Source organism: Melanaphis sacchari, unplaced genomic scaffold (assembly GCF_002803265.2).
Source record: "Melanaphis sacchari strain LSU unplaced genomic scaffold, SCAv2.0 Contig0_pilon_pilon, whole genome shotgun sequence".
NCBI lineage: Eukaryota > Metazoa > Arthropoda > Insecta > Hemiptera > Aphididae > Melanaphis > Melanaphis sacchari.
This window is the reverse complement of record NW_020270366.1, coordinates 12,679,300-12,698,692: the sequence shown is the minus strand read 5'-3', so window position 1 is coordinate 12,698,692 and position 19,393 is coordinate 12,679,300. Positions and strand designations below refer to the sequence as shown.

The 19,393-nt window shown below is 26.2% G+C and overlaps 1 protein-coding gene across 1 annotated transcript in view; it reads left to right on the top strand.

Annotated features, from left to right (window-relative positions):
- Positions 1–19,393, top strand: part of LOC112591728 (kelch-like protein 17) — a 44,260-nt gene that overhangs the window by 17,064 nt on the left and 7,803 nt on the right. Inside the window, exons 2-6 of the mRNA XM_025335641.1 lie at positions 13,128–13,261; positions 13,347–13,443; positions 13,498–13,619; positions 17,835–17,949; positions 18,837–18,943. Of these exons, the coding sequence (XP_025191426.1) occupies positions 13,128–13,261; positions 13,347–13,443; positions 13,498–13,619; positions 17,835–17,949; positions 18,837–18,943 (575 nt within the window). The remainder of the gene's footprint in view (positions 1–13,127; positions 13,262–13,346; positions 13,444–13,497; positions 13,620–17,834; positions 17,950–18,836; positions 18,944–19,393) is intronic.

Here is a 19,393-nt window from a genome sequence, read left to right as displayed (position 1 = left end):
TGATTAAAAATGTCATCGCGTGTAGTAAAATTCATAATACTGTAATATGCGTAAAAGTTTTAAGTTCCCACGAATAATTTTATTAAATCATAAATAGCATTGTTATTTATCGTTTAAATAAATAATTTCATCCAAATTTGAAATGATCTATAAAAATAATTTCCTTTTTATATTTTATAGATTTTATAGTTTCCATATGAACTATTTATAAGGAATTTTGCATTACATTTTTAAGCATTTCTACTAAGTAAATAATTTTTTATCGACAAAAAATAAAAACTAAAAAAAATCGAAAATTTCTGGTGACTATAAGTTAATCAAAATATTTTAAAAATGAATCATGAATATAAAATAATAATATAAACATTTTAATATTTACAGTTGTTAATTTTTCTCAAGTTACGCCAAAAAAAAAAACAAAATTGATTTTGTCAAAAATTTGGTTTGAGTGAAAATTTCCATTAATTAATAAATAAGTTTCTTGATAATTATTCAAATTATATATCAATAAATTTAATAATTTAAATTATTATCCGATAATAACCAATCCTCAAAAATAAACAAAATAAAAAAATTAACCATCTTCTTGAAGTTAATTATTAATTATAACCGTTGTTAAGACCCTTTGTGACTAAATTGCCGTTGAGGTCCATAGTGCCTAGTCCGACCATGAATATATTTTATGAGTGAGGGTGTACAACGTACTTTTCATTTAAAATCTACTTGATTCCCTATCACGAGGGAGCGTTTATTAAATACATTATACACGACATCTCTTTCGGGACTTTTGTATTCTTCATTACCAAGACACGGCAATTGTTATTAATAATTCACATTTTAATTTCAAGTGATTTAAGGTACCTTTAGACAGCGATTTAATTAAATTTACTCATGAGACGGCAAAAAACAATTTCAGACGTTGAAATTCATTACACCATAGAAATAAATACTATACTAATAATATGATTATAAAGGCTCAAATCTACGTATAAATCACATAATGTTTGGGCATTTATATATCTTGTCATTTATAAATATAATATGTAAAGTGCAGGTGCTGCAATGCCATCGAAATTAGAATATTACGTATACATATATGCAGGATGGTTATTATTTTTTAACACTGGGTGCCGTATTAATTATAGGTACTAGATATCAATATGTTGGATAAATGTTAGTTATTATATATTATTATAATATAATAGTTATTAATTATTACAATATAATATTCTAAAATATACCGAAGTCGAATATTGCATATTTTTAAAATATTATATAAGTAGCCAAGTAGGTAGATAACGAATGAAAAAAGATAATCATGAAATATTTGTTAAGATTTTGCAAATTCCGTTCCTTTAACTACGAGTATACATTTTCAAAACAATAATATATGTAACGCTAAGCCGACTAAATTTACGTAGATTTAAAATGTAACAGAGACTTAAATTCAATGAGCGTAAATCGTGAATTCCGTCATGACCAAAATGCGAATTATCTCTAATACCTTATGTAAACCATAATGTTTATGCAAATTAACTGTATCATTTTAATATATTTCCTGTTGTAAAATGTAAAATACTTAACGGCGATCTAATGAAAATCATTTAAAATAAATAATGCTAAAATACAAACATATTATATATAAATTAAAATATTTGGTAAATTGCGGTAATAAAAAACACATACGAGTGGAGCTGATCTACTGATGTATATCAGATAATATATTTTAAAATTCTAAACAATAATCTACGAATTAGGTATAAATACGATTTATATATTTATATTTTCACATGCAATGTATTGTATTAACAAAATAATATATTAGTTAGCATAGTGCCTTTTTTTTTCTATGGTATCCATTATTTTATTAAACTCGTTATTACAACTTAAAGACAATGTTATGCATGAATGTGATAATCTTTAATCTATTATCCAGATAAAATATTAATAAATTGAATGTTATTTATACTTGTCGTTTTTTTATTGTAGCTACAAAATTTTGGTTTTCGAACTATTAAGACATATTATCTACACGTAATCTGAAATAATAAATTGTCTATTTCTATTTATTCTCTTTTGTACATAACAACTGATTGCGTAGTACTTAATGCAATTTTAATGATACTAATTAAGTTCATTAAACAGAACATGAAATTTAAAAGTTATGTTAATTAATAGTATCATAGGATAAAGACAGTATTTATTATGTCATATGTGTATTGATTGAATAATTATTTTTATGTAACTTATATTTTTATTTTTAAAAATATGTTCTATGTAGTACACGAACAATAAATGAGTACGATATTTATGAAAAAAGACCCTTTATGGAATAAAGAATTGAAAAACTTCGAAATTGTATAAGTCAAATCTAAATAATTACATAGGTTTTTGCATAGGGGACCTATTAAATAATGTACAAGATGATTTGACAAGCATGCTGACCCCTTTTTCCTTCAATACTGCGGTAATTTAAATGATTTTTAGAATTTTTAAATAAACTTATTTAAAGAATATATTTTCTTATTCTTGGTATAGTTTATGCTTCTTTTAAGAAGTGTCCTATGGAGATACAACATTTTGTTTTTCAAATGAAGACCTAATTCCTATTTTCTAAATTTAAAAAAAAAAATGCTAATCAGATAATTTAAACTATCAATAACCTAAATCTAAATTAAAATAAGAAGGTTTTTAATTATTTAACTTGATGTACCAAAATTTAGCCATGATAATGAATTTAAAAAATATGGTAATTTGAAAATTTTAATAATTAAAAATATTAATCTATCTGCATTTATAATTTGTAAAATGGTCTAAACTCTAAAGATAATAAATACTAAATATAATATTATTTCTATTTCATATATTTTTAAATCCATATTTTAGAACTTTAATTCTTCATAGAAACATTCTAATAGGTGAGAAACTACTCGTTTAGAGTTTGAGTTAAGTACATCAATAGTTTCAAAACAATTATATACCCACTTATATTATTAAAAATACAACATTCTACGTTTATTTTCCATACCAAGACAATTAATTTGTTTAGACAATTTTGGATTTTACAATTTGATACATAAAATTGCATGTAAAAATTCAATAGATTTGAAAATATTATTAAAAATTGGAATTTTAATTTAAAAAATGTTTATTTGCGTATGCACTGAATACACAAGTTAAAATTTTTAATCAATGTTATTAATAGCCCAGTGGCTTAATATTCCTCAATCCGAATTCAAAAATAGTTACTAAGTTTAGAGTGTTCTCTGTTTCGTGTAAATGTACATACCATACCGTATAGGTTAATGGTTATACGATTAGAAATTTATGGATTTCTGAATCATAATGTATTATCAGCAGAGTTATAACTTATTAATCGGTTAATATCAAAAATTATCTATAGCCATAAAATACATACTACCTTTTTCTATGTAAAAGAATATTAGATAATGACGAATTGTTTAGTGACAAAAACTACTGTTACTTCTTAAAGCAGTAATCATATACTCGTAGTGTATTACCATACATTATTACATGACACCATAATGTGTACAATATACTCACGACAACGAGTAAAAACCTTGACAATATGTAATCGTATGGAACAAAAACATTGGTTATTTTGACAAAGCAAGTACAACACGTGTTGTATACGTCATACACTACGTATATAATTTAGAATAATTTATAACTATAAATAGTTAATGATATCGTCAACTACAATAGATAATCAATAAATAATTAATTAAAAAATATTGCGTTGAAATTCATGATTATAAAATAATAAAGCGTATCTCTATCCCTATTTATCGTGCAATTTGTCACTACTTCTCATTTTAAGAATTCTAAAAATCTGATTTTGAATAACTGCGTTATTGGAAAAAATGGGTGAGATTGAGTATTATATTTATTAAAGTTTGACAGTAAAACTACGTGATGTCTTATGAGAAAACGCTGTGCAGTTGTTTATTAATATATTACTTCCTATTTGTAACTCGTGAGGCATATCCATTATATATTCAATATCGTGGAAATCTGTAATGAAAACTCTATGTCAATTTTGAAAAATATGTAAAAATTGACAATTTTTAGATGAAATTATCATATAATATATAGTACTACGAGTATTAAAGTGATCATAAATTGTATTATATGATTTTTTTTTCGACGTCATATTGTACAAAAAGCTCGAATTAATTTTAACTCTCTAAAAAATAATTGTTGAAAATTCAAATTCATAAAATATATTAAAATTTAAATCATGATATAATACTTGTATTAATATAATATAACCTCCTAGACTGATTTAATTACAATATGATTTTACATGATAATTGATATGTGACATACATCTATCATGTATGCAAACATATGATAGAACTAATAAGTATAATATAAATTTATTCTTTATTATTTTTTAAATAAAGTAACAATTATGTTATTATAATTTGCAGTGTGTATTTAAATATGTGCGTCATAGATTTTCTGTCTTCCTAGCTGTTTTAAAAAAAAAAACTTAAATATATTATGAATTTAACTTTGTTTCCAATAATAACATTATATGCTTCATAGTTCATTGGAATAAATACAACTGCGTTATAAAATAAAATTTAAATGAAATATATGGTCTATTTTAAAAATACTTTAAACTACGTTGCGTGTCATTGAATTTATTGTAGTACAAACAGATAAAAAATAAGATCATCTGCACCATGCTATAGCTGTGCACGTGCACAATATATGGTTTTTAAAAATACATTCGAATGATTACGCATTTATATATGTCTTAGTTTTTTTTAATGTACGACAATGGACAAAATTATGTCATGAAAACAACAACAATATAATAATGTATAAAATTTAAATCGTTATGAAATACAGTGTTGTAAGAAAAAAACTCTGAATAATGGTAAACGCTAGGAAAATGTTCAGGTTGGTTTTTGAAAAAATATAATACCTGATACAATGATACCGTCAAAAATGAATGGTTTCTATTTTTCATTTTGTTTTCCCGATATTTCAGTGAGAGTAGTAAGCTATTCTTCCTCAACGTTGCTTTTGTGGTTGAATTATTAGGGGTAAAAATAATTTAATGTTGCAACTATCGAGTAATATTTCGTAAAGTGATATAATATACAATTAACACAGATTAAATAATTAACCCTCAAAATATAACAGAGTTATGGTAATAATGGTTTAACTTTTAAATTATACAAAGAAAATATAACGCTATCAACCGATGATATACAAATGTGTATGCGGTATGTTATTTAATATCATTTACTTAAATTGAATTGAATTAAATTTTGTAAACACTAAGTGAAAAACCATGTCAAAAATGATAATTATTCATATACCTATGTTAAAAATGCTCGTATTTGAGTTTAACCCCTCTAAGTATTTTTATTTTGTTTGTTTAGTTGTTAGCAACGATAATATAATTTATGTTCAAAACGTATATACTTATTTTGAATATCGATCCATGAAAATCAATTTATATTATAATTTATTATGTTTATTGTATGTATTAATTTTTATATCGCACCTTTTCACTGTATTACCCTATTAATGTTATTAAAAATAACATGATTTAGGCACCTATACTTAGGTTAATTTACTCATTACTTTGAACACTATCATACTTATACACATAAATTTATTATACATACTTTATCTCAGGTTATCAACTAACAAACAAACAAGAAACATTATATTTTGCATAAATAAAATGAATTACTTACCTACATGTCTATATTAAGTACAAAAAATAATAATTACAATAAAATTAATAATAATATAATAAATAGCTTATAGCTGCATTAATCGGTAAATAATCGTTTTTTTCTAGAAAATTATGTGTTAATAATTTGAATTAAATCCACATATTTTTTAATACTTGATAACTTTTTTATGTTATTTCAAATACTACTAGTTCTGAATATAATATTGACTGAATCAATATTTACTACAGTATACGACTCTCAATGTATATATTTAGCACATTATTTTTATTTACATTTTTTTTTTTTTTAATTTAAACATTAATTTTTTGCTACAATACGGTTGAGATAATTCTTTATCGTTGATATGAACTTTATTAAAAACCAGATAATGCCTTCTTATTTTTCTTGGTCAACTAAATAATTAGAGTCTATAGAACCTAACCAAATAACATCTAAAAACCATAAAGATAATTTATTTTCGAATGCATTACTTGAATACGTTTCAGTCCAAAATAACATCGGTCCTAGGTATGTACTTATTTATATATTAATTATATACATAAGGTTATGACAAAATTAGAAAATATATTACTTTACTTTAAATAGTTGTCGTAAAATATTATTCTGCAAATATTAACTGGAATAAAATTAAACCTTTGAAATACAAAATAAAAGTTTATAAAAAAACACGTAATATTAAAAATAATTATATCACTATAACTTCTGAAGAAATCAAATATATTTTGATTTTGTTTTTGAATTATACTTGTGGTTTTGCCTATGCGTACGTAAAACACCGGAGTACGCCTGCAAATTTTGGACCAATGCCATTTCGTGCTTATGCATAGGTGCGATAAATACGTATACTACTCACGAAGTCACGTGCCTATTCTTGATAATATGATTTTATTGTTTCGTTTATTGTGTAAGTATTTTATGTGCATGTTGTATACAAAGTTTTCCTATTTACAAATATCTTGTAACCTAATATAGTGTACTTTGTCCTGTTGCCGACTAAAGTCCAAACGCGGAAACATGGAATTAAACGCCGTGTTCGACACGTATTATTTATACGATTTGTGCAAACAAAGCAATCGTTTAAAGTTCATTAGGGCTAAAGGGCGAATTATTAGGTTCTTAAAATTTTTTTAATTTAAATAGTAGGCTTTATATATTCTTTGAAGCCCAAAATATGCTCAAATATGTAAAATAACATTTTTTTTCTACTATTATTCTATAATCAACAAATCATCTAATTTTTTTACTCGATCCGCATAAATATAATATTTACGAAAATCTAAATATCCGTTCACGTGTGCATTATATACCTACCACACGATTCTAACAGAGATTTTTGTTGAACGTATTAGTACGTATTTAAATTCATGATACTGCTGCAGTTTTCATCGCCTCGGTCGCAGTAATTTTAATCATAATACGATTTTTGTAATAATTTTATTTTATATTATTGGAGAATGACAATGTAATATTGCGTTGTGATGAAATATTTATTTTATTCTCGGAAGTTAATCGCTGAAGAGCAGCTTATTATTAATAAAACTATCATAAAGATTTTGAAGAAATTAAAAAAAACAAAAGACAATAAACATTAGTGTAACGCATAAGTACTATACATGTCGTGCTATAATAAATACATATATTATATATTAAAGTTATTAAACATTAAGCTATAACTTATGAGTTTCATAAATTTGCGGAAACTCGGTGGGACGGACGGATGTTGGTCGTCGGAGTTACTTGTCGACAGATTGATTTTCAACAAGGCGTGTGATAACGTTATATACATTACACTTTAAGTGTGTATTGGCACGTCTACATTACATTTGTGTACAACAAAGCACGGTTAACATAAACCTCTACATTTCGGGTGATTACAATTATTTGCGACCGAACACGACGGGTGGAATATCCACGGAATACGGTTCGCACTGATAAAAACAATCGCATATTGTATTTGTGAGTTGTGAGATAGTAAATTTAAAATAACACTTACCAGAAACTGTAAAACATATGTTTATACTTTTTGACTACCTATGGATTCAAGAAAAATCAACGTAGATAAATTGTATAATAAATAACAATACAGAGGTCTGGTTATTTCTTTGGTATTAATATGGGGGATCTAGCACTTCTTACACTTACGTCTATAATTATTTATGATTTTGAAAACGTCTCCCGAGTGCATTTTTATAAACGATGATGGGCACCGAACACCCATGATAATTATTATCGTATACATTCGATTTTCTGACAACGCACATTAAAGTGCGTTATTTTATAACTCCATATCAATACTTTAACCCACACCAATGTTATCGTATTTCGAATTGTATATAATTATAAATAAGGAAGTGAAGGAAGTGGATATTTTATATAGGTATAGTATAATATATTTTATGTGCGGGAGATATACAAGAAATTTAAAAAAATGTATGCATATACGTATTATTACTTACGACCTTCACATATACAAGCGATAGAAGCGATATCGAAAAGAACACCATATCATTATAATTTTGACGGATTTATTTTATTATTATTTTTCAAAGTATTAAAATACCATATTATATTCACGATATAGGTATACCAATAAAAATGTACTTTTCTCCAAAAAACCACAGCGTTATTATGAACATAGAGGTACGTGACTAAGATAAGTATAATACGAGACCTATCTCATCTGTTTTGCACATTTTATTATAGTAAAAAAAGTGTTATGTCGGTCAACGGTAAATCACCTATACCTACTCCTATGACAAGTACCTCTATATACTTATTTAAAGAGACAACAACAGTATAGTGCGTACGAGAAACGAGAGGAATTAATTACTGTATTAAAGACGCGACAACACAAATCGAATTCTTTCATTTAATATTATGTTTGTATCCAGATAATGATTAATAATAATAATAATAACGATAATAGTACCTAGTATGATATAAATGTATAATATTAAAAAGTTTTATGAGTTATATAAATAGGAATAAATATACCTAATATATTCTTGTTGCATTGATTTTATTTCATTTTCGTTTTGCCTATTCTCTAGTACGTTAATTATGTATCGTTAATTTAGAAAATTTAAAAGTATTCAAAATAATGTAGTATGCCCTAGGGGAAAAATAGAATATTTGATTTCTCGTCGATTATTTTTATATCGATGGCATTATTATGATGCGCTTATAGCATATTATAGTATTACGAAAGTATCGTATTATTATGATTTATGATAATTGCTAACATTACCTATATTTAATAAAGTAAACAATACGTTTGTCGGCGATCGACTATCTTACTATTTTACTCATTCGTTTCTTATTACAATATTAGTAAATAACAATTAGTTGTAAATCATGTGTAATTTATTTTTATAATACATGAGCTTATCACTCGTGTACGGCATACTTATTGCAAATATTTTTCTCGTTTAGTGTCAATTTTCGCACAAGCCTGATTAGTTATCTTAGTATGTAGATAGCTAGATAGGTATAAGTACTCTATCAGATATTTTAGTTTCATCTCGCATAAAATAAAGTACACTATCGTTATATATACCTATATACAGGAATTTTTTTTTTTTGTCTACTGGCCCATTTTCTTGGTCCTCATCCGTATTTTTTATGACTTTAAGTACTCAGTTCAATATTTTTCCACTTTTACATAATTATAGTATAAATTATTCGCCTATTATAATTTGTCGAATATTTTGATTAATCTTTAATGCCTTAGGATTAATTAAAAATAGATTTAAATTATTTAAACTTTCACTTGAAAAATTATAGTAAACTAAATAACCTATAATTTATAAGTATATGCAATGAGAATAATGAGGTATTTACAGTTATACTTTTTAGGTCCATATGTATATCGTAATTTTGCCAGATTTAACATTTAATAATCGAATTCGATCATTAAACTAATAAATTAAAATAATATCTCTAATAATTAAATAAAGTCAAATTAAAAATTAAAAATTGAAAATTAATACTCTTTAATTTTAAATAAGAGAAAAAGAGAAAAGAAATAAAATATAAAATTACGATAATTATGGTAGTTATAAAAAAATACAAAAATAGGTGCTAAATTCGATAAAAACTTAAGAGTTAAAAAAAAACACTTGAATGTTCTGAGATACATGGAAAAATGTCTGTATTAACATATGATACATTTGGACGCACAGATATTAGGTACTGTGGCATCTGTAAAGTAGTCAAATTTTTTAAATTAAGTTTTATTGCATACATTTAACGCTCTTATTACACGCACATGTTATAATACTGTAATATAATATAATACATAGTATAAACGTTTAACTGAAAACAATAATTATTATTAACGATTAGAAGGCTAACATGGATAGGGTTTACCTGTTATTATTAAAAATTACTTATCGATTATCATCGTACACTGTAATATAGATATGTAATAAAATCTGTAAATGAAATATATAGGTAGAAAATTTGTTTGGTTTTGTTCAAAATTAATTAAAATAATAATTAAAAGAAGCAATAATAACCAACATATTTTTTAATTTTAAAAAGACTTAGTCGTTAAAAATAAGTACTAATCTAATTACTACATTATACATATTTTTACAACAAAAAAATGGGTTTTACATTTAATTAGAATGTAAAAAACCACATAGCTAAATTAAAACTTTATGATAAAAAATGTATGATATTACCTATAGTGTTATTAAATTGAATAAATGTGTTTCATCTAACTATTAAAAGTTCAAGCGTTGAGTTGATAATTAATGCGAAATTAATCGATTATCAAACTGATCACTGTCACCAGATTTATTATGCCTACATTAAACCATAAAGAAAATATGGGTACTGTAAGTACATCGAAAAGATAAAATTGTTCAGATTGTTATTAAAAATAATACCTAAATGTACAATTAGAAAAAAACTAAGTCAAGAAGGATATTTTTATAAATTTTAATTGAGGAATTGAGATAATTTTCACAGACAAACAATTCAATTATTCATATGAATATAACCTATGTCGATACTACGCTCTTTATTACTAAAGGCACTAGAAGCTAGAGCACCACTGTAAAATACTCCCGATGTAGTGTTGCATCAATAAATTATTTTGACTTATACATGGAATGTATAAAATACATTAAAAATAAATAAATATTATCAGACTTTAGTTAAAACATAATATTATAAGTAATATAAGTATATATATGTTTAATTTATAATTGAAAATTCTAATAAGGAAAAGTAAGATTTGAAATTTGGAGACAATTTTTATGGTAAACATTAAACATAGCGCCCTACAAAAAAAAAAACAATGCAGTAGACTTATTTATGCATTATTCAACTTCGAAATGGATACTCGCATAAATGTAAATATGTAACACAATTTTATTTTTAAAAGAATTTTTATTATGCACTCCCCTACCGCAGTACCAACCCACTTTGCGGGTATTAACATGCTATATAGGGCCTATACGTGAGGAATTTTTTATAATAAAAGTCACGGTTACATTACATATTTATATTTTATTATATTATAAATAAATAGATTGGCAAGACGGATCCTTGGAATTATTAGATAACGAGGGAAATAAAAAAAAAAATCGTTGTATGTATTGCGTTCAGTTATCATTCTATCGAGTTTGACGGGAAACTCCGTCAAACCCATTCACATAATCCATCAGCTTGTCATTTAGAATTTGACGTGTACGCTTAGTTCTAACCACTGCCGCCGGCCAGGGGCTCGTCGTGCGTTTGTGGGCGCTCGTCAAGTCTGATTAAACCGGTCGGTCGGGTCGTCGCCAATTGACCCAAGACACGCGACTGCTGTGCGTATACATGCCAATCGTTAGAAAAGTCATCATTTACAATACAGTAATAAATAGTTATATATATATAAACTATATGTAATCGTTATACTACAATTTTCATTTTTTTCTGTTTCCCGTCTGCTTATAGAGTTTGCAGACGTACAGTAAATAATATGTTTAGTCTTAATTAAGTCATACCTAAATTATATATATAATAATTACCAAACTATAAATTAGTTACATATTTTATAGATTTAACACGGTGTACATATACGTCAAATACGTAAAATAAAATTATAGAATTAAGTAATTATAAAATAAATATATACTTACAGCAATAATAAAATAAAAATCTTTTTGACGTAATATGAAGTTCCATTGTGTAATTAATAACCTATTCACTAATCACTATTAAAAAAATAAAAACTACTCGTAATTTTGATGTAATTTTGTAATTTGATGGCATAACATTAAAATGAAATAGTGTGTTCAATAAAATTTCACTGAACATATGTATATGTTTATATATAACTTATTATATATTTATTTTTTTTTCATAACTTAATACTATACTTTTTTCTCTTGTAATTTTTAATTATATAAGTACTCGAAATTTTCTACATAAATTATTTTCACTTATTTATGTATCAATCGTACACAATTTTCTTTCTTATTATTATTATTACTTATTTTTTCAATGTATTACTCTCTATCTCAACACAAGCATTAGCTTATAGAGATAGATAATCATGTAATTTATATATCTATATTGTTTTACTTAATAAAAAAAAAAAATTAATTAAACGTTATTAAACGTAGAATGGTATTACTGTATTAATGTTATAATATAATAAATACATTATTATTGCGAAACTGAAATAATGTTATTATTATAGATTGGACAAGCCTAAAAATCATGGTTAGGTTCTCGATTATGATTATAATTTAGATGTTGAGAACATTTCATTGGGTTTATATATAAGTTACCAAGGTTATTTTTTAATTGATACATTTACTTATGTATACTGAGTATAATATTATTTTTAAACTGTTCTGTAAGCACTCAGAACAGAAACATCACTTCGCTCAGAATCTTTATAAAAAAAAAAATCGTTACGTCCAACAAATAAAAGCCAGGGATATAACGCGTATAACATATAAAACTGATTAAACCATAAAAAAGTTTTTATTATACACATACTTTGAGTTACCCCCAAAAACTCGAATTACCGACAGAATCCTTTTGGCGGCGCCAGTGATAGTGGTGGTGATGGCGCCAATGCTCGTCATGTCTGGTGCGTTAGACATTATATTATACGATGTTTATTTGGGAAACGCTTATAATGTGTGATTAAATATTATAAAATTCTATGTATAGATATTATATAATATACTTATCTCACTTAAAATAAAAACATTGTTATATAGTTGCAACCGAGTTATAATTAAATTATGTTAAATTTACGAAAGTAATTCACACTAATTAAAGTAATTCAACAACATAATAATTAATAATACAAGTATCTCTGCCCTTTGCACTGTTGTAAAATATTTTAATATAAGTGTAATAAACGTATTTCAGAACACGCAGAGGCTGACATCGAAGAACCTTCGACTTGTGAATCACCAGAACCGATGTCTTGTTACTTACACCACGATCCTGACCATCCTATGTCTTCCTTTTCCGTTATCAACAAGATGCGAGTCAACATCCAGGTAAAAAAACTTAATACAAAAATATACGATATTCGTGTTTAATTATATTATATTATATTAAGTTTTTTTCCAATATAATTTACAGCTTTGTGACGTTTCCCTTCGAGTCGGCAATAGCGTAACAAAAGCTCACAGATTGGTGTTAGCCTCCTCCAGTCCTTATTTTTACGCAATGTTCAACGGTAAGTGAAACAAGTTTTTCTTTTTTCAATTAAAAATTTTTTTTTTTTTAATAGACGACATGGCTGAAAAATTACAATCTGAAGTCGAACTACACGACGTAGACTTGGGTGCTCTACAACTTCTAATTGAATATTCATATACTGGCCAAGTACACATAACAGACGAAAATGTTCAGGTTTGTATAAACGTACCTAATGAGTAATTACAGCTATTACTAATTACGAATAACCTAATTATTCGTAATACAAATTTTCTTACTCTTAGCGTAATACTGTACCAACTAACGTTCAAGTTCTAATACCAAATTCAAAATAAAGTAAATCTTGGAATTTATAAAATAAATTTATGTACATATTACTTCAATGTTTATGCTTATTACAATAACTGTATTTTCAATGGCATAACTAAAATTTTAGAGGCTCCCGTGGCATAAAATCTTAGAATTCGTTATTACATATCAATAAATTTCTTTAATTTTTTTGGAGGGACTGTTATTAATTATATTTATATATAAACCACTAATTCTGAAATAAAACATAATTTTTACGTGAAATCGCCCAAAATATTTCACTTAATTAATATTATGTAGATACAATTTTAGTTATAATAATTTTTAAATTTCTAAATATTTGAATACTGATCTATTTTCGGCGTATTACAATGAATAACTAACTATACTATGAATCAAACTATTTTTTATGTCGTATTTTAATTTTCGTACCTAACTAATATTTTTATTGATTTTTAATTTACGACAAATTGTCCCAACGTTCTAACAGTTACGTCTATTTTTTCAAGATCGAAAAAATATTATACCATGTAAATAGTTAATAGAATTCTAATAATTGTTATATATTGTTTAAAAGCACTTCCAGATATTAAAAGTGAAAGAAAAAAAGCGAAATTTAATTATACGATAGTTTTAGAAATTATGTTTTATAGATATATTTTATGATTGGAATTGGCTTGGTAGACAGAAGTTATTACACTTAGTGCTTAATACTTAATTTGTAAAATCGAAGTTGAAAATTAAATAAACATTCTATATACCGTCATGGCGTAACTATACTTATTGCATATCATCCAACGAGTTAATAATAATACCTATAATATAGGTAGGTATTTTTTATTAGATTATCGGCATAGGCGGAAATATAAATTTTTATTAGACTGGATCACTTTTTCTAATAAATTCATACACATGTTTATACATTTTGGGGAGAAAAGGGTGAACAATACTTGATATCATTTTGTTTTTTTTAAACTCATTTGTAAATTTATATATACTTTTGGTATATTTGTATGTTCAGAATTTCAAATATTTCTGATAATAATTTCAGCTAAATTGTAACTAATTAATGATATTATTATTTTACTAAGAAATAAATCATAACATTAATTTTAAACATTCTTACTTATTTTCGAAAATATTTTTTTATATAACATGTAATATTATTATGTCTCTTTAATGTATTATATACAGTGTATACTGTATACTATGTACATTAATACGTGGCGCGGATTCGCGTGGACCTAACCTAACCGAGTAGGCCCAGGCTTTAGTTCCACTTATGGTTTTGAAAATACATTTTTCTATTTTCAATATTCCGTATAAAATTTTATTTACTCTGCACTCAAATCATTTACAGTCACAACTTGCTACTATATTATAGTGTGTATTCTTCTATGTACTTGAAAAACAGTGCGTTGAATGTTGGCTCCGGCGAACAGAATTACGGTATTAAACCGAATGTAAATATGACTTATCGTAACTTTATTTCATCTAAATAAATTAGAAAAAGAGAATTAAATGTTCATCTAAGATAAAAATATATAGACCTACCTGTCTAGATAAACTAAATAAGAATATTCTTAAATAATTTCTCATTATAATTTTATCATTTTTAGTGTATCATCAAATAAAACACTTATTAAAATATTTCTCAAGATAAATTTATAACAACGGTTTTTTTTATTTTTTTTACTTAACCATAAATAATAAAATAATATTTAAAAATATTTAAGTATCCTAGTAAATTACTATTAGCCATTGATACAAATTGTTATAACTCAACATGCATGTTATTATTAGGAAATAGGAATGGACTATAGAAGATAATAATTTTCTTGTAAATTTATATATTAACTAAATATTAAAATTGTATCGCATAAAATATAACGCATATGCACATTACACAGTACACACGATAAAGCATAAATGAATTGTGTCTCTATGTACTTTGTTTGTACATATTTTTTTAGGTAATATAATTTATTAAAATTAGGAACAATTATATTTTGAGTAAGTGTTTCTATGAAGCAATATAATTATTACACAAGATGATCTACAGTTTTTGCTTTACCCATCCTGTCTTTTTACGATAATACTGCTATTATGAAACATGTATTTTTAGAATAGCAGGTACACATATTTTTAGTTTTTAATTATTTATGGCAATTATTAATACGAGTATATATATGTACTTAAAATTATATTTTAATTAAATAATTTTATGTTTTAAATACATGTGAAATAAATGTTCATGAATTACTAATTAATTAAACGGTAATTAATTACCGTTAAATTCGCAGATTTTTAAATTTAAATACGCGTGAACAAGAACACGTGATCGCGTAAATCAAAATTCACGTTGAAATCCAGAAGCTCTAATCTATTCGACATGTCCATATTATCACTATGTCTACATTCATTATTTTAAAAAGTTTAAGATTTTTGAAAATATTTATTCACTAAATTTGATGTCCAAAACGACATTTTCAAAAAATATTATATTCATAGAATTTCAAATAGGTAAAAAAGTATAACTAGATATTTTGATTTTAAAAGAGTGAAGTTTTTAGAGAAACAATATTTTGCGGGATACCCTTAAACCATATTACTCTTCTTAAGAACACTTTAAATACTTTCTAATGACTAATTAACTTGTCGTTTAAAACTCAATTTTTAAGTATCAAAGTACTCCAAAATATACTTTGCTTCTGAGTATTAAAAATGTATGTTACTATCCAAAACAAGATCAACTACAGAATATTTTTTTTTCAATAGTATTGTTTTTTATTAATTTTATTACTTATCAAATTTATGTTCAACATTTTTATAAGTTCAAACTTTTCAAAAAATGAGTGTACACACTTATACATTAATAACATATATTGATTGTAATTGTATACTAATAAAAAATTCAAGTATAAATATAATATAATATTATTAACATAATCCTTGCGTTTTACAAAAATAATGAAATGGCCACTATTATGACTCAACCATTATAATAATATGGCCCTTTCTGAAGGCCCATTAATACAACATAATATATAAAATCTGACACAAATAAATTCAGCTGCATTTTCCTGTTTTCCAGTAACATAATATTTTTAATTGCTTTCAGGCAATAATAGAATTACGATCACCAACAAACTTCTAATTAGAAATGACACACGTAAGACATATAACTTTATAGAACTCTAGTACGTACGTACGTACTTACATAGGAAATACAGATTCGCATCTCAAAAATAAGATTAAAGGGCATTCGTGAAGGCACATACGAAATATTATATACTTGAAACGATCCTCGGGGGATAAACAAAAAGAACGAGAAAAGAAAGAAAACCGAAAGTTAATACATATATACACGCACACGCCAACTATAATCCTATCATCATCAATCTCGAGAAACGACGACGCAAGTTTTCTCTTTCTCCCAAAACAATTCTACATTTCTATCTTTATTCTCGTTCCCTCATTTTTATTAATGGTTCACATCGGCCTATTTATAATTTATATTTATTTTTAGATAGCAGGTACACCGGTAAAAACCAAAACTCTTTAATCTGATTTATCGTATTTTGTGGTTTACGTTAGTTTAACTTTGCGATTTTAATTGCATTTTACATTAATCGAATCGATAAAAATAGGTATCCATTTAGAGTCTTATTTTTACGAAATGGACTGTAAAAATCCCATCGGGATCCAAAATTTTAAATTAGACGAAATTAGTCGTTGACCTTATTCGGTCTATTACACACGCCGCAGCTCAGTTCATCGGCCGTGGCATTTGATTATGAACTTTTGTTTGCCCTTAACATACAATCCGTTTTTCTCGCCAACGGCGGCAGGATCAGAACTAGGTCAAACGTTACGTGCTTAAGGACTGACGTTTAACGTCATATTATTATGTATTAATATATACCTAGCTAGTAGTGATGTCACGGTATAGCGGTGGTGTCATTGTACGTCCAAGGACACTGGCCGCCGTCGCCGCGAGCTGTCATATCGACAATAACTTTTTCACTATTCGCGGGATTGATATATTTAGATCAATATACGGAAATGTTATAATACACGATGCCGTTATTTTTTCTACAGGTACTTTTACCCGCGTCTTCATTGCTCCAGATAAACTCTGTTCGAGACGCATGCTGTACGTTCCTGATGAAACAGTTACACCCGACTAATTGTTTGGGTATCAGACAATTTGCCGGTAAGTGTCCTCACACGTTGATTGTAATGTAATTAAGTACCAATTATAAACCGCAATATAATTAATTATACAAAACGTATAAACAAATATGAATTAAACAATATTGAAAACATGAAAAATTCGAATATAATAAAAAATAAAAAAATTACTAATATATAGCTAGTAATAGACTACTATAATAGTATAGGTAAGCCCGGCATGTCGCGTGTAATAAATGTTTATTTATTCACGACAATAATTAATATCGATTTCGGACGCATGATAGACAGTTGATTTTATAAGTTTATAAAACGTACCTATACTGTTTGTAGGTACGCCCGTACAAGTAATAATAATATAATAAATTATTATGTAAAATGTCGAACGTGACCCACCAATGGAGTGTCGTGCATTCGTCTCGTGATATAGAGCTGTGGAACAGACTACACTCGCTGACGTTTCCTTATAAATATTTGAGGGTTTCCGATACTTTTCTTAAAAAATTCTTCCACGCAAGAAAACTATTAACGAGATACAAATAATAACATCACTATTACTTATCCTATCGTCGACGTAGTGAACTTCAATTTTCTAGATACGATTGGCTCTAAGCCATCTGGAAGCCAAATTGATTAACAAGTAATGATCCAAAAAGTAAATTATCTCTATAAAACGACCGCAGTGTATATTTTCAGATGTGTATAAGCTATAAAACCAAAATTAAAATGTTTTCGATAATATACAGTATGTCTTTAGATATTAAATAATATATTATAATGTTGGCAAACGAAGATCTATAGTATGGTATATTTGAAAAAAATATAAATAAAACTCGTATTTTTTCATCAAGAATAATAAAAAATTCAGAAAAATTTAAACTATACTTACGTTTTTCGCTTGTTTTATAGAGACGCATTCGTGCAACGAACTGAGGACCCGGTCACATCGCTATGCATTGCAAAATTTCGAAGAAGTGGTGAAAACTGAAGAATTTCTTTTTTTATCGTTCTCCGAGGTAATCAATCTGCTACTACTGTAGAACATTTTATTTACATATATCAAATATATTAATATAAACATGCTATAGAATTGCTGCGACGAGTCTCAAAGGTCGTCAATGTTTAGCGGTGGGCTGGCAGTCTGTCACCCCAGACAGACTAAGGTTGAAACTTGTATTGAGTGGGTAAAACCTCGCAGACATGGGTGAAGAGGTGTATATATAGCGTCATAGACTGTCGGCAGCGGGTCCTTGACAGCGCATAGTTAGACTAATGAGAATTTTCACCCCGTACGAACGCTAAATTGCTACTACCTTTCCACAAAATGTTATCATTATTATTATTACTATTATTTATATTATACCAACTTCGCGTGAAATTATTTTTTAATTAGGAAAAGCAATAAGGTTTTAATACAATCAAGATATGCTTTTTACTATTATAATAATATCACGATTAAGCATTAG